At 44.1% G+C, this 24,047-nt stretch overlaps 1 protein-coding gene across 2 annotated transcripts in view; it reads right to left on the bottom strand.

Moving 5' to 3' along the window:
* Positions 1-20,912, bottom strand: part of LGALSL (galectin like) — a 28,767-nt gene extending 7,855 nt beyond the window's left edge. The window contains exons 1-5 of one of the 2 annotated variants that reach the window (XM_090050579.1): positions 20,747-20,906; positions 20,243-20,314; positions 20,022-20,110; positions 19,394-19,571; positions 13,832-16,420 (exon numbers count right to left, since the gene is read on the bottom strand). In XM_090050579.1, the coding sequence (XP_089906705.1) occupies positions 16,277-16,420; positions 19,394-19,571; positions 20,022-20,110; positions 20,243-20,314; positions 20,747-20,812 (549 nt within the window). In that variant the 5' untranslated portion in view covers positions 20,813-20,906 and the 3' untranslated portion in view covers positions 13,832-16,276. Of the gene's footprint in view, positions 1-13,831; positions 16,421-19,393; positions 19,572-20,021; positions 20,111-20,242; positions 20,315-20,746 lie in introns of those variants that run through there. The other variant, XM_090050570.1, reaches the window with a different exon arrangement.
* Between the last annotated feature and the right edge of the window lie 3,135 nt (positions 20,913-24,047).

The following is a 24,047-nucleotide window of genomic DNA, read 5'->3' as shown; positions in this document are numbered from 1 at the left end:
GTTCCTGCTGTCCACTCTGTGTGGTGGGTCTGGTGCTTCTGGCAGTCCAAGACCTGGGCATGGGCTGGCAGCAGTACTCTTGCCAAGATGAGGGGAGGCCTGCCCAGGGATCACGCCATCCATATGTCCCTCCTAGTGGCAGCCTGCTGCCCCACCAGAGAGGCTCCCTATGTAGCCATCCCTGGCTGCTCTTAACTCCCCTACCTATGGGGGCAGGCCCTCCTGCCCTATCTGTGTGGCCAGGCTTCCAATTGCCTGCAGCTGGGGCAGTTTTTTGCAGCTGCACCCACCACATGGTCCTCCAGCTAGTCTGTGCAGCTGCAGCACAGCTGCATCTGTGTCCTAGGGGAAGGGGAGGGTTGAAAGCCATCCTGGGCTGGAGGAAGCTCAGATGTGCTCCTCCCCACATTGACAGGGCTGGGCCCCATTACAGATCCCTTCTAAACTCTTCATTCTACAGGTGTTGACAACCCTCTCTTCTTCTTACTGGTCTTGATGGTCCACCAATCAAGCTCTGCTTTCCTATGTCTGGTGGCTGCTCTTAGTAATGAAGCTCCTATTTCACAGCCCTGAAAACTGCTTTTAATTCATTCCAGTAAAGTGATATTTATTTTGCTCTAGTCTTAAATGGAACAGAACCTAGACCCCCAACCTTATTAATAAAATGTCTAGTTCGTTTTTAACTGGAAAGAAATATGTATTGCTTTATATGTGATAATATACGTTGCCATCTTCATCCCCTTTTCAAAATTCTAGATCCACCTATGCCACTGCCAGAGACAATACTGGAGTAGTTGGACCAGTGGGTGGATCCCACATAACAATTTCTGTGTTCCTAATGTGGACTAAGATCTCTGGATCATTTACCTAGTAAAAAAACTTTACTTTTCAGAGTCTCTTGAGTTACTCCAGACTATGCATTGGCTGAAAACTAAGGGAAATGCAGGGATGCAGACACAGAAGGTATACACATAGCAGTCTAACTCCTTACCTTATAACTGCTGCACGCCTCTTGTTACTCCCCCAACTGTACCCAAGCATCTATTACGTATAGCTCAAATAGCCATAATGTACCAAAGTAGGAGAGCCAGGAGTAGGCTGTATAAGGAGACCTGCAGATGCCTATCACTATTCTTCACCCACACCAGGCTGTACTTTCATGTGTTATTCTGGAAGAGGGGAATGGGGGAGGGGAAGGACCTGCCTCTGTGTTATCTTTTTACCATGGCAAGCAAACTGTTTTTGTGTCCCTTTCATTGGGGCATGGTAAGATCAATGTAGTTTCAAATCATAGATATAGAGGTAAAAACTCTGAACTCATCAGCTTTCTAGCTGCTGAGCTATACACTTCTGTCACTGAACAGGAGAAAGGCTGCTGGGATTGCCCAGGAATTCTTCTGTTGGCATGTTAATATGTGAGAACATGATCATGCAATTGCTACAATTATGCTGTGGGAATCTGTTTCTAAAAATATTCTGATCTCTGCTGCCCTCAGTAGCTTGAGATACTATGTCATGTTTCTTAGTTACTAGTGACATACAGTATGAAGCTAATCAATATAGATGTTAATATAGAAAAAGAAAACCCCAAAACCCACAACAGAAATAGTAGTTGATTTTTTTCCCTTTTGCTTCAGCCATAACTAAACCCACTATATTTCTTGCTGCAGTATCACAGCTTTGTTCACACAATACAGGCATACCTCGGACATATTGCGGGTTCGGTTCCAAACCACCGCAATAAAGCGAGTCACACGAATTTTTTGGTTTCCCAGTGCATATAAGAGTTATGTTTACACTATATTGTAGTCTATTAAGTGTGCAATAGCATTATGTCTAAAAAAACAATGTACACACCTTAATTAAAAAATACTTGATTGCTAAAAAATGCGAAGTGAGCAAATGCTGTTGGAAAAATGGCGCTGATAGACTTGCTCGAGGCAGGGTTGCCACAAACCTTAATTTGTAAAAAACCGCAATATCTGCGAAGCGCAATAAAGCAAAGTGCAATAAAACGAGGTATGCCTGTACATTAAAATGATCACATTCTCTCCTTTGCATATACTGATTAGAATCCTATTATTTTGCCAGACATCATCTTCTGAATGGCATGTAGTAGTTGGTTTTATTGTGGAGTCCTGAACAAATTCCTTTTGGACCAGTTCCACATGGGGTCTAAATCAGTATGCCTCTGTTGATGTCAATGAAGTTATGCCAAATGACACTGACAGAGGCAGAGCCAGCCTTAGGGAAAATGGCACCATAGGCTAACTTGTATTTTGGTGTCCCCCAAGTCAGTGGTGTTGCTGCAGATAGAGGCAGGTAGGCAGGGGCACAGGGTGAAATCCAACAGGGAGGCAGAGTGCATCAGGCAGGCACCACTTCTGCTGTGTGGGAGCAAGATAGGTAGACTGGAGCAGGTGCTGCCTGGTCTGCATGTGCTTGGCCTGCCTCCTCCTGAACAGTGGCTAGAGGTAGGGGTGGGCTGGGCTCCACTCCTCCTGCCTGGGGTGGGGGATTGGCTGGGGCGGAGCGGGGCTGGAGGGGTGTGCTGCTGTGAATGTGGGCTGCTCACACGTGTGTGTTTGGCACCCTCCTGACCATGCCACTCTGGGCGGTTGCCCATGTTACCCACCCCTAAGGCTGAGGATCTACCAAATGTTTTGTGCATGGAAAGCATGCCCAGATCACACAGACTGTACTACCTTTCGATTGCCACCTGTAGCATACTGCTGCCCTCACATGAGCCCGATTTTCCAAGTTTGGTCTGTTACTTAGCATTTTTATATTGTATTTAAAAATATTGCACTTCACAAAAGGGTTGTGCAGGAGCTTTGTAACATAATATCAGGCCTGGGTATCAAGGTTTTAACATATTTAAAAATATTGACATTTTATGAGTCTTTCATAAACTGTAAGCACGTCTTAGTGCAAATAAGTTCATGCACACTTAGGTTAGGGTTTCCTCTAATATTTCCTCTAGCACAAAATTCAACTGGGAGTGCAACAGGGGGCTTCACTCCTGTTACTGGGAAGAGACTGCGGTACTGAGCCAAAGGTCTCCCAGGACCTTCCGAGGGATAAGGAATGAGAAACCAGGCAAGGAAGGTGAAGAGATGTAGCAGACTCACCCCTACTGGAGACTACCAGCTTTTAATGAGGGCCTCCTTTGCTAGGCAGAGTCCAACAAAGGGGAAGGGCCAGGTGGCATAATAGCTGTCCCCAGACAGTGAGCAAGGGAGAAGAAGCCTGGCTGGGGAATCAGGATGGACTACACTCTTGAGAGGGAGAGGGGAGACGCCTCAGCAGTGGAAAAGCAGCATCCTGGAGCAGAAGGGGAATGAACTTGAAGATGCAAAGATCTCAGCACCAGCAAGCTGAATGGTTTTTCTTTGTTACCTTTTTGAGCCTGAGGGTAGGCATGACATTTTATGGTCTGGACTTTGTTGGTGACCCAGAGTCACAGGATAGTTCTGTTAAATATCTGTTGACAACAACTTGTGGACCAAATGTGGCTATAACGGGAGATAAGGAGGCCACATGGCAGAGTGGTGAAGCATCGGCCTCTGCAGTCATCGATTGTGAAAGGGTTGTCAGTGCTTGCTTCCAGGCCCAGTTCCATCAGGGCAGCAAAGGCAGGAAAACTGCAGGCCTCATCTGGAGGTTAATGCATCAGTGAAGGCAGGGACTCTGGGTCTGAGATTCAGGAGGGACTGAACCAAGACAGTTGGCAGGGCAAGAAGACGCCTGTTGGTCAGAAAGGCCAAGGCCCTGGAAGGGGGCCGGACTTAACCGTTTCATAACAGTGAGGTAGATAAGGAAAAGGCATACAGAAACAGTGATACCTGGCCTTAAAATCTGTACTTGTTTCGCCCCAGCTGGGGATGAGGCAACCTCTTGAAGTTATTTAACAACAAGGCATAGCAGGCAAGTGAGAGGGGGAGTGTGGACTGAACCCTGGAGTTACTTACCATTGGTACTCATAACAAGAAGAAATGACCATTTAATGAATTTTGTGATGGGGAAACTATGTTTCTGGTCCCAAAATGCCTGATGGAAATGCCTGCACCAAGAATGTACATGAAGGCTGTGAAACTGTGAAACATGAGAAGGGTGGAATGTTATGACCCTAAATATTTTCCTAAACGGTGCCTTTTGGTGCTTGGAGCAGGGGACTGGGAGCTAATACTCCCAGCTTTCATTCAGGTATCACCATGAAAAGCATGTCAAATGGTTACATGGTGCATACCTATAGACCAATATTTCCATTTCCATCTATGACAGAGTGCTGTGAAGCTCATATGATCTCTCTATACTTATACATAGAGTTAGTTTCCATATATGTAAAATGAACATAATACAAATTGCAGTGGGGATGTTCTGGTCTTTATGAAATAATATGTGTAATAGTGTCTTGGCCAACAGCAGAGGTGGAAGTGGGCAGTTCTCTGCCTTGAGCAGCAATTGGGCTGTTGGCAGCAGTGGTGGCCAGCTGGCAGCTGTGACAGCTGCTATTTTTGTGTTCCCTCCTAAATCAGTGCTCAGAGATGGTACACTGGTCTCCCCCTGTTCAGTTATGCCGCTGGTCAAGTGTGAAACCCATGTTAACTGTGATGTAGATTAGTTGTTGCCACTGAGAAGATTAAGTGAAAGTGAGAAGCGATGACTACAAAAATTAGTCTCTCATTTTTATTGATATTTTCTTCCTCTGTGACTATCTCTATGAGCTAGAAGGTACAGGGAGATTCTCCCCTAAGCTGCCCTTGTGCACAGCAGAAATTTAGTTGCTTTTAATAGTTCAGTCTCATCTATAATAAGTCATGAACATTTGGGCTTCTTAAAAATATTCCTGTTTTAATATGGACAACATACTGTCAAGGGGCTCATGTACATGCCATGATTTTTGCCCATTCATGTGCTGCAACTGCGTGTCTGCATGAGTAGGATTTACTGACACTTTAAAAGTATTTCTTGGGCATTAAATTAAAACTCCTTGGACATAGCTTGGTTTGGCTCACCAGGAATTAAAGCTTCACGTACATGGATTCCTTGCGCACAAACAAAAAGGCACTCAAACACGTGTAATGAGCCACTTTGTCTACCCGATGGTGCTGCAACTTTTTTGTAGTTCACCCCTTTGAATTTCTTTCACTTTCAAATTGCTTCCGCTTGTTTTTTTCTTGTGTAGTTTGCTGGCTCTCTGTTTCCACAGAAGCATGGCAGGACACAGGTATGGGGTGGGTGGATGCCCCTGGGCTGGAGGGGCAGTGCTGGACCATCCTGTTCACCTGCAGCATCAGCCAAGGATTTGGCTTAATTTGTTTGAAAACTTAGTACGTGTAAACATGGATGCAATGCTCCAAAATAAACAAGTTTAAATTTTATAAACCTATTTAATTTAATGAGGATTAAAACTTGTGGTGTGTACAGGCACCCAGGGGCTCCAACCAAAAGCCATTGAAGTTAATGAAGGTCTTTCTATTGACTTCAGTGGCTAGAACTCCTGAGGTATAAGAGCTCATGATGTGCTGACTGGGGAGTTTCTCCGAGATTAATGAGGTTGAACCCTCCTTTCGAGGCTATGGATCCCCCATGCAGCAGCCTTGCAGCTTCTGTTGAAGCTTGTACGGGTTATAATGACACTTGCACTGGCCATGCTCCTGTCATGGGGATTTTTGTCTGAAAGAGTGTCTCTGAAAACTCCTGACAATAATTGCAGCCAGTAGTGTAATGACATGGCTATGCACCCAGGACACAGGGGCAGTGGTAACTTTCATTTGCTGGTGCAATAACAATTGCGATTGTGATCATGTAGCAGCTGGCAGCAGCTGGGTTTTTTTGTCCCCCAAATTGGTGCCAGGGGTTGCCCAGCTCACCCTACCCTTGTTATGCCACTGACCCCAGTTGGATCTCTGCAAACCCTATCTCTGCCAAGCCAGTGGATACATTTCACCGAACATGGGCTTCCTTTAGCTTGCCCATACATTCTTAGCATAACAGGAATCATATCTGTTCCATGGCATATGGGGGCTGAGAAGTATATGAACCAACTAGTTGATAGGGTACAGTCTATTACAGAAGCCTTCTCTGTGTCACTTGTATCACTGCAGCTGAAAAGAGATACAGTTCAGCTTCATTAAAGATTTTCACTAATTAACTAGATATTTATTCTACCCTGGGCAATCTCTTCAGATCACTTTCAGAACCTTTTCAGAATGTGACATGCAGAATACCATCCCTCCAATCTAATCTCTCCATTTCACGCTTGCCCTCCATCTGTCAATGAGGGCAAAAATGGGGCTATTTTAAATCCTATCAGTGTAGGCCTTTAAATGTCCGAAAGGTTGTTGCCCAGGCATGCTGTTGACACAGACTATAGACCAGTGGTGTCAAACTCACCCTGGGCCTTGGGCTGGATCTCCTCCCAGTCCAGATCCATGGAGCCAGGAGTAGCTGCAATGGGTCTAGGTCCAGAGCTAGCAGCATGTGTCTGGGAGTGGGCAATGGTGCAGGTCAGGGACTGAGTGGCAGCATGAGTGGGGAGTGGGCAGCACCACAGGTCTAGAAGCAGACAGTAGCACAAGTTCAGGGGTGAGTAGCAGCAGGACTCGTATCTGTACAGCTATCGCTTGCCCCTCTGCTGGCAATGTCAATTGAGGTCCAGGGACCCAAATTCTGGGGCAGGGCACACTCCAGTGGCCAGACCCCATAGTGGTAGCCCAGCAATCCAAATAAAATGGTCCACTGGCCATGTGTTTGACACCCCTGCTATAGACCATCAAAACTGTATACACACTGTAGTTTTAATTTTAATATTTAACAGTGGTTAGTGAATTATGAAACCTTAAGTGCTTTATGTAGTGCTATGTTGTTGCAGTACAGGGCCTTAACTAGATTCTCCCAGAAGCCTCTGTTGCTATTTGTGCTTTGGAATATTGTTAATTTGATGTATTAAGCGCATAAAGCTGAGGAGGAATGCCATTCGGTGCTATTCAGCATGGGGCACTTCAGCTAATGGTGAAATGAGAGAAGGAATACTGCCTTTTTAGGGACCAAATAGTTCTCAGGCTCCTAAACCTTCATTCATCAACAACTTCCAAATGTCATTGAGGAACTGGTTAAAACTTCTTTTCAGAGGGCGTGTCTACACATTATAGTAATGTGACACAGTAAACTCCGGTACATATCATACTGGAGTTTATTGCTCCCAGGTGCTGTGTTTATATGTGCGCCTGGGACTGCAGCATGTTGAGTCAGGTTGGAGTAGCCCTGACTGGTAGGGTGCGCAGGGAGTCAGCCTGCCAGCCTGGGGCTGCTCTGACCCAACTCAGCGTGCTGTGGAGGGGCTGGCTTGGGCATGAGAGTCCTTCATTGTGAAGCTAGCTGGCAGGCAGTCCCTGCACTGAAGCACCCTCATGCCTTAGCCAGCCCTGCCAGCATCTACATGTGCATTGCTGGGCAGGAAATAACGCCACTGCAGGATAGTACTCATGTTTAAAAGTACTTACCTATGGCAGGGGTTTATTAGTTTACTGTGGCCTAATAGGCCCGCATGTGTAGATGCTGAAGCTTTACTGTAGAGCTGACTAATCATGTAGACGTATCCAGAGTACATCTCAGAGAACGTCTCATGTAGATGTATCCAGAGGCTCTGAGAACACAGGGTTTCCTCAGGTCTTTTCCTAGGAACACTGCCCTTCTAAATACTGAATCCTCGCACATACACTTTGCGAATGCACTCAAATCTGACACCACTTTGTTCTGTGAACCCAGAAGGAGAGCAAGGGAGGAAGCTTTGTAAATCTTTGCGTTGTCTTTCCTTGTAGGATCATAAGAAAGTAGAGCTGGTTGGGATTTCAAGAGGTCACCTAGTTCAACACCCTGCTCAAAGCAGGATCATCCCTGACTAAACCATCTCAGCCAAGTGCTCTTGAAAATTATCCTCCTCTCTTATTGCTTGGTGTATTGAATTATTAGTGTTGTGCTAATTAAGGCCAGTTTGGTTATCTGGACAGTCTGTTACTTGCTTAACATTTCTTAAATTTCTTAAATTTTGTTTAGTAAATTAATTGGTTAATGGGGCAAGAATCATTTGACTTCCCATTAGTAGAACATAGTCCTTGAAGTAAGGTGTTTTCTAGCCCCACATGGGCTTAAAGTCCCCAATGAGGGAAGTCCTTCAGCCCTCCACACTGGGAGCCTCTGATGTTCTGTGTCAAACAGCCAAGCTGGAGCTGCCAGGCGCAGGGTTTGAAGTCCCTGGCTCTTTGTCACAACTTGACCATCAGCCCCAGCCACAGATTTGATTTAAGACACTGTAGAAACCAGCCACTAAACTGTTCTACAGTACACATGGAACACTTTTCTGGCTTGTTTGCCATTTTACGGCACCTTAAATTGGGTACACATGTAGCACCCTGCCATTTATGCTATGATTAACTTGTTGGGGCACCTTGGGTTGCCATCAGATCTTCGAAGGGTTTCATGAGGTGAGAGATAAGTGAGGTGTTAGGAGATAAGCAGACAAACTAAGCAGTTACGCCCAGGCTCAGGCCTGTCCCTGCCTGGACAATCCCCCATTCCCACTGCCAGGCCCCTCTACAAGGAAGTAAGCACTGTAATCTATAAATTAGTTTTTGGAATTGGGTGCCACTCCATTCACCAAGTTATGGAGGGGTGACTTTAGTCCAGTGAGGGGTGCCTTGAGTCCATAAGAGTTGAGAACCACTGGTGTAACTTGACTTGAAATAGGAGGACTGGGCCCCACACTCCACTTTGATGTGGACTTCAGGCTGATCAGGAATATCTTAAGTATAATCTATTCTGTAGTTCTGCTGGAATAATACAAGCATAGGCTCTGTCTGGCTACATATAGGTATTTTTTGAAAACTTTATTAATGAATCCAACTTATAAAATACCAGATGCAACATTCAAAAGCATCCAGGCCCCCAAGATATATACAATGACACATACCAACCAAGCAGTCTCCAACCAAGACTGCTACCACAACCCAAATCAATGTCCATGGAGGTCTTGTGCTCCTTTCCCTTCCCCTCTCCCCTCAATTCCTGACAGTTCCTCGATGCCTCCATTGATGTAAGCTTTTGTGTTGCTTCATCTTTATATAATAATTTACCTTCTCCTCCCCAGAATTCCACGTAATACACTTCTCACTATCCTCTACTCATTTCTACCCACAAACCTCAAATTCATTCCCAACTATTAATTCATAAACTTGGACTTCCGCATTCAAAAACATTTCTTAAATTTTCTAGTTTGGAGACAGGAAAAGATTGTCTTTTAGCAAATTCCAAAAATTTCCATCAGATTTCTAACCAACTTTTTTGCTCTCTCCCCTACAGAACATTGACTTCATAGGACAACTTTTCCATCACTAAAACTTCCCAAACTTTTTAAAACCAAGCCGTGATTTTAGAGGTGTCAATTCTCTTACAGGCTTTTGCAATTGTAATTCTTGCAGCCGCTAGAAGATGATACACATATGTTCTCAGGAAGGTTCAGTAGGAACACTAAGGGGTTGTCTGATAATTGGCCTATTATTTCCCTCACCGTGTCTCTTTTTAGTCAACACCATGTCAAAACTGAAATACTGCATCTATTAATATCCCTTGCTTAGCATTCAGTCATATAGACTTTACTCAGAGTAATCCTTACCCATCAACTTAGTCCCATTGAAATCAACAGGACTCCAACTGTGAGTAAAGACTACACCCAAGGGTGATGCCCCAACATCAGAGCCCTCACATCTTACAGCTTTTGTTGGCAATCTGCTAAACATCCATATCAAAAACCTAGTGTGCTGGTATCCTGCTCCTTTGAGTGCTGACACAGTATTTAAAGGTTCATGGGTGTCAATAGGAATTTTGCATGAATAAGGCAAGTATTTCTTTCCCCAAAAGTGTTATTTGGCTGTGTAGGCTGGAACTCCTCATCTGGAAAATATTCAGGGGATGAAGTTTGAAAGAAGCTGTGTAATTAGAATAAGCAATACAGGTAAATGACATCAGCTAATGAAGTTTTCAATTTTATTGTTATTAAAAGTTCATTATCAAATTGGCACAACACATAAAAATAGATATGTGGTCAATGATACATATTATTGCCAGATCATTTCATGCATACCTTTTCCAAAATCAGAAGGTAACTTACACAAAGCATCCCATTGGGCTAACTGCTATTTATAATCATTATTATTGCAGCATGGAAAGACTGCTGTATGTTGGCTGCACTCAAATGGGTAATGCAAGTTACCTTAATTCATAGTAAATTCACAAAAACAAAATATACATGTAAACAGATGCACACATTTTTAGAGTATGTCTCAGATGAAAAAAGTAGAAGTCCAAGAGAAGATGCTAGTCCTAACTCCTCTAAAGTTGAAGGAAATTTTGGAGCATGATCCAACTCTGTGCTGATAGATCCAATAGTGCTACCAACAGAAACCAGGCAAATCCTGTGGCAACACGGGACTCTGTTACTTTGATGTTGAACATGTTGCTGGGTACCAGGCAGCAGGTGATCACTAACTTTATTTGCTCATAGAATCAGTGGTTGATGGTAGGAGCTAAGAGGGCCTATCCAACCAAGGCAATATCTAAAGTTACATTCTTCCCCATCTGGGCTGGCTGTAGTTATGAAGGCCAGGTAAAGATGCACCTTATAGATTAACTAAATCCAAGACGCATAAGCTTTCGTAAGTTTGAGTCAGAACTTTCCTAAATAAGTGCCGAGCAACTTTTACTAAACAGAACTGTATTTTTCTGCTTCACGTGAGACCTCAGAAATCAAAATCACATTATGGAAATAATATAAGGTTACTAACTGTATCTCAACTTATGCTGGGTATAAAAGCTTTTCTCTAGTAGCTGTTTCACATAGCAAACATATAGGGCCACCATCAGCCTGATTCTGGCATCATTTACAAAAGTGTAATTCTTGTAATTAACCTAAATGATTATGGTGCCATGAACTACAGGCAAGTTGCCACCATGTATGTAGGAATCCCATGAATTTCAATGGGAGCACCATGCATGGAGCAGCCTATGTCAAATGCACCATTTGATTGTCTTCATTACAGAATACTGTGGCAGTGTGGCTCTGTTTATTCTCCCCTAAGCTCTCTTCTTTACTTCAGAATCTGTTTTGAGCAAGGAAGGGTGGAAGTTACAGGATGGATGTTAAGTAAGTGCAGAGCTTCCAACTTCAACAGCAACATTGTCTTTAAAAAACCGTGCTGGGTGGGGGAGGTTACAATTTACAGTATGGGGAAGACTACACCTTCTCAAACAGTCTCCATAACCCCATGTCTTATTTTTGGTCAAGCTTTGATGTAGTTCTCTGCCTCTGAGCTCATGCTCTGTTAGTATTGTCATACAGTACACTATCACAATGATATGACTGTGACTCGCATGATCAGGGGGCAGCAGGACAGGCCCTATGAGGAGAGGCTATGGGACCTGAACCTGTTCAGCCTCCACAAGAGAAGGCTGAGGGGGGATCTAGTGGCTTGTTATAAACTAGTGGGGGGATCAGCAGGCACTGGGGAGTCCCTGTTCCGCCAAGCACTGCCAGGAGTGACCAGGAATAACGGTCACAAGCTGGCAGAGGGTAGATTTAGGCTAGATATCAGGAGGCGCTACTTCACGGTCAGGGCGGCTAGGATCTGGAACCAACTTCCAAGAGAAGTGGTGCAGGCTCCTACTCTGGGGGTCTTTAAGAGGAGGTTAGATGAACACCTTGCTGGGGTCGTTTGACCCCAGTACTCTTCCCTGCCATGGCAGGGGGTTGGACTAGATGATCTACTCAGGTCCCTTCCGACCCTAGAAACTATGAAACTATGACTGTTCTGGTCTCATTTCCTCCCTTTGCACAATATTAAATAATGAAAGATAAGATTTTAACTCTCGTTTTGCACATTAAGGGCTATATTCAATAAATTGTCAGTGCTTGCCTCTCAGCTACCCTTCAGAGAATTACAGAAGCATAAGACTGGCACAGAGGAATGGTGAATCAGGTTCTCAGCCTGATTTCCAGTCCTTCTGCAATTTATTCAAAATAGTCCTGAAGAAAGATGTTCTGCTTCAAACTAATGTTAAATAGGTTTAGCAATACTGTGCATATCTTTTCACAAGCCATTCAGGGAAGGGACTGGAAATACAGTATTTCACACACAGTTCGCCTGTTCGCTTATACAACATGAAACTATTTAGTACAAAATGTTTTTCTGGTTTAGTGCAAATATTTTCAACAGTGACATCAAAAAGTAACAAGATACAATATAACATTTCAAATAGGATAGGTAAGGTATGGAAAATCATTTCCCTGAAATAGTTTCAGAGACATAATGCTGAAGTACTTCAAGGCTGTTTCTGAATAGGCAATATTCTGTGATTATTTTTTTTAAAGACAATTAAACTTGGGTTGTGTTTTATCAGTCAATTCCAAAAGAAACCATGTTTTTTTTAGAATTATGCTAGTTAGGAGATGCTATGTATTAGGGGTGTGCAAAGCTTTGATCACTGATTTGATTCAGAGAAGATTCGGCCCGATTCGGAGGCTGAATCGCTGAATGTGAATGGAATCAGGAGACCAAAAAAACCCTCTGAATTGATTCAGAGCCTCTGAATTAATTCGGAGATTCGGAAGGCAGTCTTCCAGGGGAACAGAAATGGAGAAGATGGAAGGGGAGCAGGGGAGGTAAATTATTTACCACTTTTTCCTCAGTATCCAAACTTGTGAACCTTTTGTGATAAACGAAGTCAAAACATGCTAGAAATATATTATCAATCCACCCTTTCTTTGGGCCTGATTCTGCTGGGGCATGCTAATCAGTGTGCTGCAGCCAGCCTTCGTGTCTTGTGTATCAGTGTCCCCATGCTTCAAAACAGCAGCAAGGATGCTTCAACTAAAGATTGTTCTATGAGTTTATCATGAAAGATCCACAAGTTTGGATACTGAGGAAATGGTCAAAAGTCACAGTTATTGCTTTCACATCCAGCTTGATGAATTTTAGTTAAAGCACTTCCACCTACATTTTGAAGCACAGGAACGCTGATACATGAGATGCTGTGGGTGCTTTAATGGCTCTGAGAGCCACTCTAATTACAGTACCCCCCAAACCCTCAAAGCACAGGTAAAAACACCCCAAAATGCTTGCAATTGAAGCCAATGGCACTATATTAGGGTGAAGCCAGAATAAGACTGAGATGAGGCACTGTAAGTATTGTCCTGGGACAGAAAATTATTATGCATTATGAAGAACAACATACAGGCAGCAGAGAAATGTAAAACAGTACCCGGGTTTAACACCAAGAGTCTTGTAAGGGTGGGGGCAGTGAAAGGATCACCTCCTGGGGTTCCTTTGACCTGGACAGAGCACCAAGCACAAATCTTGACAGTTCATTTTTGCATTCCTGAGTTATGCTTCTGCTCTGCGCAGGGTTATTACTGGGTTACAGAAGTCTAAGGGCTGCTCTAACTGATACGAGCTGCAAACAGTTGAAAGGGGATGAAAATGTACCAAGAAAGCAGCTGAGCAAGTTCAACCAACCCTTTTGTTCCCAGATACAAAACAACATGGCAGCATGGAGGGGAAATGGTATAAAAGCATCTGTCTGTACAAACAGAGGATCATTCTTCCTCTAGTGCTATTCTCCCAGGCTGGCTACATTAATGGGCAAAATTAAGAAAATGTTGGACAAGGCAGCTGTTAATAGGTCCAAGCCTAAATTTATGTCCTACCTACATCTGCATTTGAGCTGTAAGAGGTTGCAAAGCTAGCAAATAATCCAAACATTTTATGTATCAAGCTTCTTTTCCTAGATTTTTATTTTTAAGAATATATTTTTGTACTGAAACATTTTCAGCATTCTTAATACATTTGAAAATGACACGGTCATTTCAATACTTCTGTAAAATAATAAAAGCAAAGCAAGACAGAAACATTTTATATCAAGGGTCAACTTGAAGTACAAACTGAGTTCAATTTACATATAAAGCCATACACCAGGAAAAAAGAAACTCTAAAAACAACATGTAGGTTCTGGTTTAATGTGTGTGTGGATGTGTTTGTGTGTGTTGGGGAGTGGTGTGAGGAATAATCATGGAAATTTGAAGTTAGGCTAAAACTCCATTTTTAATCAGACTGTATAGGTAGAGGTCTAATTCTGATTTCACTCATGCCAGGGAAAAAAACATTCTCATTTTAGCCAATGAAGTTTAATTTCTACTAGAACAAGATGAAAATGAGGCCTCTAGGTTTTTAGGGGACTAGATCCAAAGTGCAGTGAAAAGACTTTCATTGACTTTAGTGGACATTGGATTGGGGCCATAGGTAGGATTCTAGCTTGCTCCCTATGACTTCCTGACTGAGGGCATATCAGCTTAGAATAAAGGTAAAATTAATTGACTTACAATTTCAGGGGTATTGGTTGTAGCTGTGTTGGTCTAAGGACAAAGCCAGACAAGATTCTTTGGGTGAATCCAATATTTTTATTAGACCAACTAATAAAAGATATTACATTTACCCAAAGACCCTTGTCTTGACTTACACTTGGCATTCTAGCCTTAACTCTTGATATTCCAGTTTTGGTTAGATTAATCCAGGTCTTTATCGTAAGTTTAACATAGTTCCATCTGTGTCTGTCTGTCTTTCTCTCATGCTGTGCTATAAAAATGTCTTCATAATGTGGTCTTAAAGTCCTTATAATACATGGTTTTAAATTGTCTATATTCATTTTTCTTTCTCAAACTATAACACCTCAAAAAGACCTATTACAGTCCATTGTGTAAAGCCAAGAGGAAAAAAAGTATACTTAGTTCTAAAGAAGCCATGAAAAGTTACTGTGTTTATTCATAGTGTTCACAAAAAACAATTACAGTGTTTATACAGTTATGTCTATTTATTTAAAAAGCTATTTGGAAAAGTTATTATTCACGTGCAGTAGCTGATTTTCAAGTGTTAGTAACTTGGCTGTCTAGACTAGTTTTCAATTTAGTGTCAAGGACCATATTATGACCTTGGATATATGCAGAGAATTTCCCACCAACCCCCCAAAATGGCTAGTCCTATTTTGAACTAGTAGCTTGTAAAATGTAACTGTGTTCTTGAGTTTATAAAAGCACACTTAAACTTAATTTTTTCTAGTTAAGTTTGAAAAACGAATCCACCTTAGCTTGGACCTACCATTTACAGTGAAGTTATAAAGCCCTGAAAAACAGTTTCTAGTGAATACATGAACAGACCTTCACCATCAGTGGGCCTAGAGGACATCATTAGAATGTAATCAACTGTTCAATAAAAAAGTGACCCATTTCAGAATATGTTACGTTTACCCAAAGAACCTAAGACGTGTACATTCAAAATGCTTATACTTTGCTGTTCTGAATGATCAGTAACCCCCTGATCATAATTACTAATAATACATACATGAGTATAAATAAATAAAACTACAGGTAAGCTTTAAAAATTGTATTAACATGACATGTGCAAAACTCTGAACAATCTACATTCTATGCAAATACCCTAAAATATACAGACCCTATCCTGAAGCCCTTACTCAGTTTTCACATGGCCTAGAGGCCAGATCTTCCATAGGGGGAAGTCAGCATAATTCCACAGAAACAAATTAACTTCTACTGCTTGCCCCAGCTGAAGATCTGGCTACTCCCTGGGGCAAAAATCCCATAGTAATCTATGGGAATTATGCTCAAGTAAGGATAGGAGGTTTGATTGTGCCCCATTGGTATCAATGGGAGTTTTACTATTTTGATGTCAGGCTCAGGTCCTGGATAAGGAGTTCATCATTTGGCCCTGTGTTGTGCTACACTAATCCACTTCAGTGCAGGTACAATATTTGTAAAAGAAAACTTTGTATGAGGGTGCATGTGTGTTTTAAATAGCTGTTCAATAACTGCTTTTAGCACTTCTTTTCAGAAATTGCCTTTGTGTGAGAAGATTAATAGCTGCTGCAATTTAAAGACAGGATTGTAAGTCTTTCCAAATCCATTCTAATTTGATTATCCAGCATGGATGGGTTATGTTTTTGTTCCAAGAAAAATGGCTCAGTGTCTATTAATCAACAGCTTTCTTCATTAGGATAAACAACAGTTCAATTCAGCAATGTATTCTTTACTGCACACAGGAAACAAACAGTGAAGCCTGTCTATTACAGTTGTGTCCAGACCCAGCTGTCACTGATCTTCCAGACAGATGAGGCACATGAGCCAGTTTGGAATCTACAGTTTCTAACAAGTTCAGCCAAGTTTAGTAAGCTGAAGATCTCCATTTATCTTTATTGTGTCAATTGCTGACAATGTTTCAATACGATGGTAAAAATCAAAAAGCTGATGTCCATCCACAAATATTCTAAAACGGGGGTGCTCACAAAGAATTTCAACCTGGAAAAAAATAAAACGATGGTTCACAATGTAGTTGACATGCATTATTTCACAGGACAAAAGTGTAATTTGGTTGCTCTCCACTAAAACAACAGCCAATGGCACTTTTATGCATGGTTACACTAAGTCGGACAGTGTGAGGGAGCCCCATTGTGAAATCATGCTCTGCCCATTCACTCTGGCTCTGTGCACCTTTTAGTGCATGTGCAACATGGCTCTTAGGCTCAAAACAGCTCACAAGAGGGGTGCTGGGTGTCTAACGGTGGCTTTATGATGCTTTTTTTGGCTCATTGTGCGCAAAAGCAGGTGTAAGCAGTCCTGTGTGTTTTCACTGTGGTGCTTCCTAGGACTGCCTGATGCAGTATAAATGTGCCCATTATTAAGTACTATGTGCCATTAAGAACGTAGCAGCCAAATTTTTCTTTCAGCTACATGGTTACAGATCTCAATTAGCTTTACAGAAGTTAGCAATGTTACTTTAGACTTATACTGGCACAGCCAATGACAGATTGCAAATCAACCTTTTTCTTGTGATGCAGAAGTCACTCTTACTTACATGGAGCTCTTAGCTTGGAATACTGGCAGAACTGGGACCCATATAGTAACTAACATGTATGGAGACAGATCATGCCACCAAAAATCATGTGTTAAGCTCTACTCTCTCCTGTGAAGAGGGCAGTTGCCTCCACAGTGATGTTTCTTCCTTCCTAGAATGCTCCTTGGTGTTAAAATCCATGCATCAAGACAGTTTAGGGATTAGGTGGACTGAGCCAGTCCTACATTGCATATGGGTGGAGGTCGCATCAGTCTCCACATGGATTTCTTGGAAAGATAACCAAGGCCAAAGCTATATCAGCTGCTCTGTCCAACCCTGTCCTGAGTAACTATTCAAAACTGAGCCAGCTTTGATCAGAGAATTCCTAGGAGCTAATCTTCATCAGAGCTGCCTTGCCAGGAAGCAGAGCTCTGAGGTTGCTGAGTGCTAAGGGTGAGAGCACAGAGACTCAGCTACCATAGATTCCCTAGGTCTGGGCTGATGACAGAGGGAGTCTGAAATCCTTGCTAAAAGGGTATGATCTTGCTCCCAGGGCATATCCACAGGTATTTGCAACTATTAACCCAGAAAGCTGGTGAACCAGGTCCTAACAGTACTTTCAGGAAGCCCCACTCTGTTCTTAGTGTGTTGTGTATTTACACCCAAGGACAGATTTTATTCTTGTGATAAATAAGCCTAGACTAACTGACTAGTCACTAAAATGCCTCATTACATTCAGCTCCAGCGCTGAAGGTCCACTTTGAAAGTTACCATGAGCAATTCTGGTCTTCTTTAATTTTAATTCAGTTGAACCATCCAGGTCATTGGATGGTTCTGCCAATAATCCATTTAATGCAGGGGAAGATGTTCAGAAATTACAAGTGTCAAATGGGTGCCTAACTTTCATTTGTGCTATGGGAAAAATCCAAAGCATCTGGCATAAGGCACATGCTATTCATCTCTTTTAATATAAATCAGCATCAATAGGGTATGGGATTTAAAATGACACGTCTAGATAAATTATTTGTCTACCTAGTCAAAGGACCAAGCCCTGATACTGCTGAAGTTAATAATAAAACTCTCATTTGTTTCAACTAAAGCTGAATCAGGCCATATACTCTTTCAAGTACATTTCCAGCTACACTTGCTCCAGTTGCCAGCTATTATGGGAGAGTTGGTAGGATCAAACCCACCACCTTTTTGGGGCTTCAGCAATATCAGAGGAGTTATGTTAGATGCACCCTTCTATTCCCTAGCTATTTGAGGATACTTAGCTTTTGGGTTTGGGGAGATTACTGTGGGGCAGACAGGACTAAGTAGATTTGGCAGTCATTCAGAAATCTGACATTTATCATGGGCCCAGAAGGATTTATAACATAGAAGCACAGGGGTGCTTTTTCTGGGTCAGCTGCCTGGAGAAGGCAGGCAGCCTTTCTTCTCCATGAACTTGGGTCACTGGTAACAAGGCTCCGTGCAGCTATACGTGTTGCTGGCCCTGATTAGCAAAGACATCCTTCACAGGCCCGCAAACATTAGAGATGGGAAAGCTCTTTTAGGCCTCCAGAGTGCTGCTAATATTGCACTTACAGGACACTTTCAGACAGCTCCATTCTTACAGTTTGCAAGGTTATTTTGAACTCCAGGTTACTGAATTAAATATCATTTTATATAAAATTTATTGATGCAATGGGCCAAAGCCAACCCGGGAATAACTCCAGAGGGGACAGAACTTACATCATAATACTATAACCATCCAGCCCTCATTAACAATAAATTTACAACCACTGTGTCCAGAAAAAGAAAAGCTAAGAGTGTGACAATCACAAACAGTATTTAAATAGTAAGATCTTAAAACATTGCACTAATATAAGAATGTTTTTAATTGATAGCTATTAAAACCAGGCAGTGTACTTCATTACTAAGCATTATGATCTCCAGCTTGTCATAATATTTGTCTTGTCAAATATCTGAAAGTCTGCCATACAGAATATGGAGAAATCTCCTCTACCTTGCCAGGAAGGGCAGAAGATGAGGCAATAGGCTTAAGCTACAGCAAAGAAGATTTCATTCAAAGCTATGAGAAACTTCTTAACTTTACAAGCATTTGGACAGTGAAACAAGCTGCTAAGGGAAGTTGTGGAATCACCTTTATGGGGGCTGGGTTCAAGAAGAACTGTCTGGGCTAGGTTTAAAAGAGAATCCTGCATTTGCGTAAGGGTTTGGATCATCTCTGTGATGTTTTGTTGCTTATATAAATGCTATAAATTGCAAGTAACATTATGTGCATGAATATATACCACTTTTGATCGCTATTTTTATATCTGTCATCCCAACAAAATAAATACGATTTCTCAACATGCAAGTCATATTGTGCTGCACCATCAAGTCAAAGGACTTCTTTTACAAGAGATGGATGTTGTTCTGCTGCTGGTACTCACCCTAAACGGCTGGTCTGGAATGAAGGGAAAGTATGGAATTGACGACTGTTCCTCCCCCCGTTCACCAGATATGCAAGAGTTTCTAAGGAACTGCCTGTCTGGAAATACAGCTTTCAGTTCAATGGCTACATCTGCAGGAGGATCTTCTGAGTCCCCGCAGGTAAGACTGATGTCAAAGCTGAAGCACGAATAAAACACCTCTCATTCACCAGGAAATAAGCAAATAAATCCAAACTGCAGCACATCTGATTTCTAATCTCATTCAAAACAAGCACAGGTGAGCTTGGTCACAGGAAACAGCTAGTCCCAAAAGCTGACAGAAGGTAATGACACAAAATATATCCTACTCTCATTTTGATCTCTAAACCTTGTCTTCCTTTACTACAAGGGATTATCTTGGAAAACAAGGATCCTTTTACGAAAGGCCCCCTCTACAGGTCAAAAGAGAAACCAGCCTTCTCTATTTATAATCTGATAAAAATATCTGTCTTCGGGAATGATGGATGTTTTTCAGTCAAATTCTTTTTGTGGGAATGTTGTACTTTCTCGGAGCTCTTTGCTGGGAAAAGGCATGTAGGACTGGCACCACCCTGCCAGCAAGAACCAAGGTCTGCCTCTATGTAATTACCTCTCAGGGTTGAGATCCACTATGCCCATAACTAAGATCTTCTTTCCCGGCCTCATTCCTCCTTTGATGTGCCCACTAAAGGGGACGACCTGAAAAAGGACAGGGGATGGGGGGCGGAGGGGGGGCATCAGAGCAAGCAACTCCAAATCCTGACAGCCGACTGGGCCCAATCAAGACTGACAGGGCAGGGAGGGGAGGGAGACATGAATGAAACCATTTACCAGCCGTGGAAAATACACATCCGCTTGCACAGGGGATCCCAAGGAGTTGTTTAAATGCCCATCCTCGATTTTCTAAGGACGAAACAAAAGAGGCACTGAGACAGAGTGACTGCCGCGCCAGTGCCTGGGGTAGGCTGCCCACAGCAAGTGGCACAGCCTGCTCATTTCCAGGCCCTCTTGCCTCCTGTACCCAACAAAAGGCGCTGCTGCTCCCCTTTGCCCCTGAACTTGGCAGCCAGGGCTGTGCCCTGCCGGCGTGTCACTCCTGGGTGCCGCCTGCCCTCCCCCAGTGCCCGGCGAGCGGCGGAGGGCCTGAGTAAGGGGCCGAGGGTGGCAGGGGGGCGCCCTCCCTCAGCCTGGCAGCCTGCATGGAGGGAGGGAGGGAGAGGCGGCTGCAGGTGCTGCCGGGGCCGCGCGGGGGGAGCCCGGGGCCGGGCGGCGGGGCGGGCTCCCGGGTGCCGCCGGCAGCCGGCGGGGGGCAGGCCCGGCCCCGGGGTCACTCACCACCGCGTCCCGCTCCGCCACCGATCCCGCCATCTTGCTGAAACCGTGCAGCGGTGCCGCCTGCATCAGCTGGACTGGGGAGGGAGGGGAGGGGGAGGAGGAGGCAGGAGGAGGAGGAAGAGAAGGAAGAGCAGGTCGCAGCCCGGCTGGGCACGGGCAGGGCAGGACACGGGCTCACCTGCGCCCCGCAGGGCGGGCGAGGGAGCCCGGCAGGGCGGGGCGCGGCGCGGCGCGGCGCCTTCTTGCACTGCCTCGCAGCCCTGGCAGGAGGGGCCGGCCCGCCACCCCCTGGTCTGGTCTCCCTGCTCACCTCCTCTGCCCCGCCTCAAGCCGGGTTTCTAGCCTCCCCCCGCGGCCCCGCGGGTGGCCCTGTGCTGGGGGGGCACCCCCGCCGATGCCCCTCAGACAGGGTTTGAATGGCACTTTGACTCCGAGGGGCAGCACCATACCTACACCCCTGGCGCCCCCACTTCGCCAGAGAGAAATGATCATAATCATTTAAAAATGACCATTTCATAGATTTCATAGACATTTGGGGCTGAAAGGGACCTCATGAGATCATCGGGTCCAGCTGGATGATTTCCGTGCCCCCTTTCTGTCTAGGCCCTGGGCAGCTGCCGGGTTTCACATGCCTGTGTCCAGCCTAGGGTGGCCATCGAGGTACCTCAGCTGTCCCCACCACCACGAATGTCACATGCCTCCCACAGCTGGGGGGTCGTGGTGAGCTCCCACATGCGGCGGGAGTGGGGCGCTCCTTCAGACAGCCACAGCGGTGTTGGCGGCAGGGGACGGGTTGTGCCAAGCGGTGAGAAACAGAAGACATAAAGACATGCGGTTTCATATTGATAGAGGACAGAGGACCAGAAAACCAGACTGTCTATAAAACTGGATGAATGGCCACCCTAGTCTGGTCCAAAAAATTGGACTGCCATCATGATGCCCTAATAAAATCAGAGACCCACTCCCAAGTTATGATTTTCAGATCTTACAGGGGGGCTGTCCTTTCATATGGGGGGCTCAGCCTCCTCCCCTCCAGCTCCCCCACAATTTGAACCCAGCCCTCAGACCAGAAGGGTCTTTCCAAGAGATGGTGGACTCTCCATCCTTGGAGGTTTTTAAGATATGGCTAGACAAAACACTGTCTGGGATGATCTAGTTGGGGATGGTCCTGCTTTGAGCAGGGGGTTGGATTAGATCAGTGCTTCTCAACGTTTTTTTGACCCAGGACCCATTTGTAAACATGGATGGGCAGTCCCAACCCAGTGCCCCCCACTCCCAACCAGCTGTCCCCTGCCTGCAGCCTCCCAGTGCGTGTGTGGGGGACGCAAGCAGCCCCTCAGAGAGGAACTCAGCCAGCCTGCAAGGGAAAAGCCACAGTTTCTCACATTTTTCTTCTTTAAAGGAGAATCCATTTTAAAGTTTGTTGATCCATTTTTAGAGTTTCTTCGCAACCCTTTCATATATTTTCATGACCCACTTTTGGGTTACAACCCACAGGTTGAGAAACATTGGACTAGATGGCCTCCTGAGGCCCCTTCCAACCCTCATTGTCTCTGATTCCTCACCTGCCGAGACCCAGAGGTAGGAGACAGCAGAAGAACTAGGACTTATCAAGGCCTTGGAGGCAACAGCACTGAGTGAGCCCCTTCTCCAGTCCCAGACAAGGCTTGGCTGCTTGCTCCACATTGAGTGACTTTGTGGAAGGAGGCGATAGGCTTATGGTGTGGCTGTAGGGCTGTAGTGGTTCCTCTCCAGGAATGTTGGAACTTGGGGCTAAGCCCTGACTGGGCACCCAGGGTGCCAGGGGTTGAAGGGGATTGCTTTAAAAGCCAGGAGCAATTGAGTTTAAGGAGACTGTTCATTCTGCTCAAACAGCCATTTGGTTTGTAAATAGTTGGCTTTGCAGGTGCATGGGTGGCAAAACTGAGTCTCAGAGTTGACATCAAAAGGGCTGGGAGCCTACAGACCTGCCAGAAGCATGTCCTCCATCTCCATGGGCAAGAGTGGTCATTAATCCCTGCCCTCTTCCCAGGGACAGGATTATTCTGGGCCCCAGAATAATTCTGAATTGAGACAAGGAAAAATACTTCTCCCCTCTGAAAAGGAAAGGCCCCTGTTCCCATGTATTTCTTCTATTCCATTCAGCACTGGTGAGGCCTCCCCTGGAGTACTGTGTTCCCTTTTACGCTCCACACTTCACTTCAAGAAAGATGTGGACAGTTTGGAAAGAGTCCAGTACAGAGCAACACAAATGATTGGGGGTCTGGGAGACAAGACTTATGAGGAAAGCCTGAAAGAGCTAAGGTTATTTGGTCTGGAGAAAAGATGACTTCAGGGGGATTGGATAACAGTCTTCAAATACCTCAAGAGTAATTATAAAGAGGATGGAGATAGGCTTTTTCTCTGTGGCCATAGGGAACAGAACCAGGAGCAATGACCTCAAGCTCCAGCTGGGGAAATTTAGGATGGAGATTAGGAAGAACTTCCTAAATATGAGAGTGGTCAAGCATTGGAGCAACCTACCTACCTAGTGAAATTGTAGAATTTCTATCCTTAGAAGTTTTCAAGAGTGGGTTAGACAGACACTTGGAGGAGATGGTGTAGTCAGAAATGAAACTTCCTTGAGCAGGGGCTGGACTAGATGACTTCCTGAGGTCCCTTTCAGCCCTACTTTCCTATGATCTTAAGTTTTGGGATCACATTTGCCTTTCTTAAAGTCAGAGTTTACCTATTGTCCATGGTAGGAGGAGAAGCTGGCTCTGACATCCTTAAGTTTGGCTTTTCTCTGACAGATTTACTGACCCTGATTTGGCTGTCTTTGGAGGGTGGTGGGCAGGAGTACTTTTCCTTGTCTCAATTCAGAATTATTCTGGGACCCAGTTTATAATGATGATCCAATTTATAATGATGATTCTCTGATGCATATTTTCAGTAAACTAATGCATTTCACTATGTTTCTATACATTTTACCATTAAGGACTTTAAATTATTTTATATATTTAGAGCCTGATTTATCAGTCCTTATTGAGGCAAAACTATTTAATGGCACTAAGATCTGCAGTCTCTTTCCCCTGCCATGTAGTAAATCCTTTAAATTCCTTACAACAAACATCACAATGACTTAGGCTAATTGATTATTGCCCATTACAAAAAGATCACACCTGGTTAGCTATACTCACCTTATGTATGAAATGTGATGCTATAAGGGGAACATTCTTCTGCACAAAACACTTTACTGCGTGTTAGACTAATCTAACACACAGTAAAGCATTATTATCTATGCATGTGTGGGATTTACTGT

The sequence above is a fragment of the Crocodylus siamensis genome, chromosome 1 (genome assembly GCF_052110815.1).
Source record: "Crocodylus siamensis isolate JL-2025a chromosome 1, ASM5211081v1, whole genome shotgun sequence".
Taxonomy (NCBI): Eukaryota; Metazoa; Chordata; order Crocodylia; family Crocodylidae; genus Crocodylus; species Crocodylus siamensis.
The sequence above is the reverse complement of the archived record's forward strand: the minus strand, read 5'-3'. Positions and strand labels throughout refer to the sequence as shown.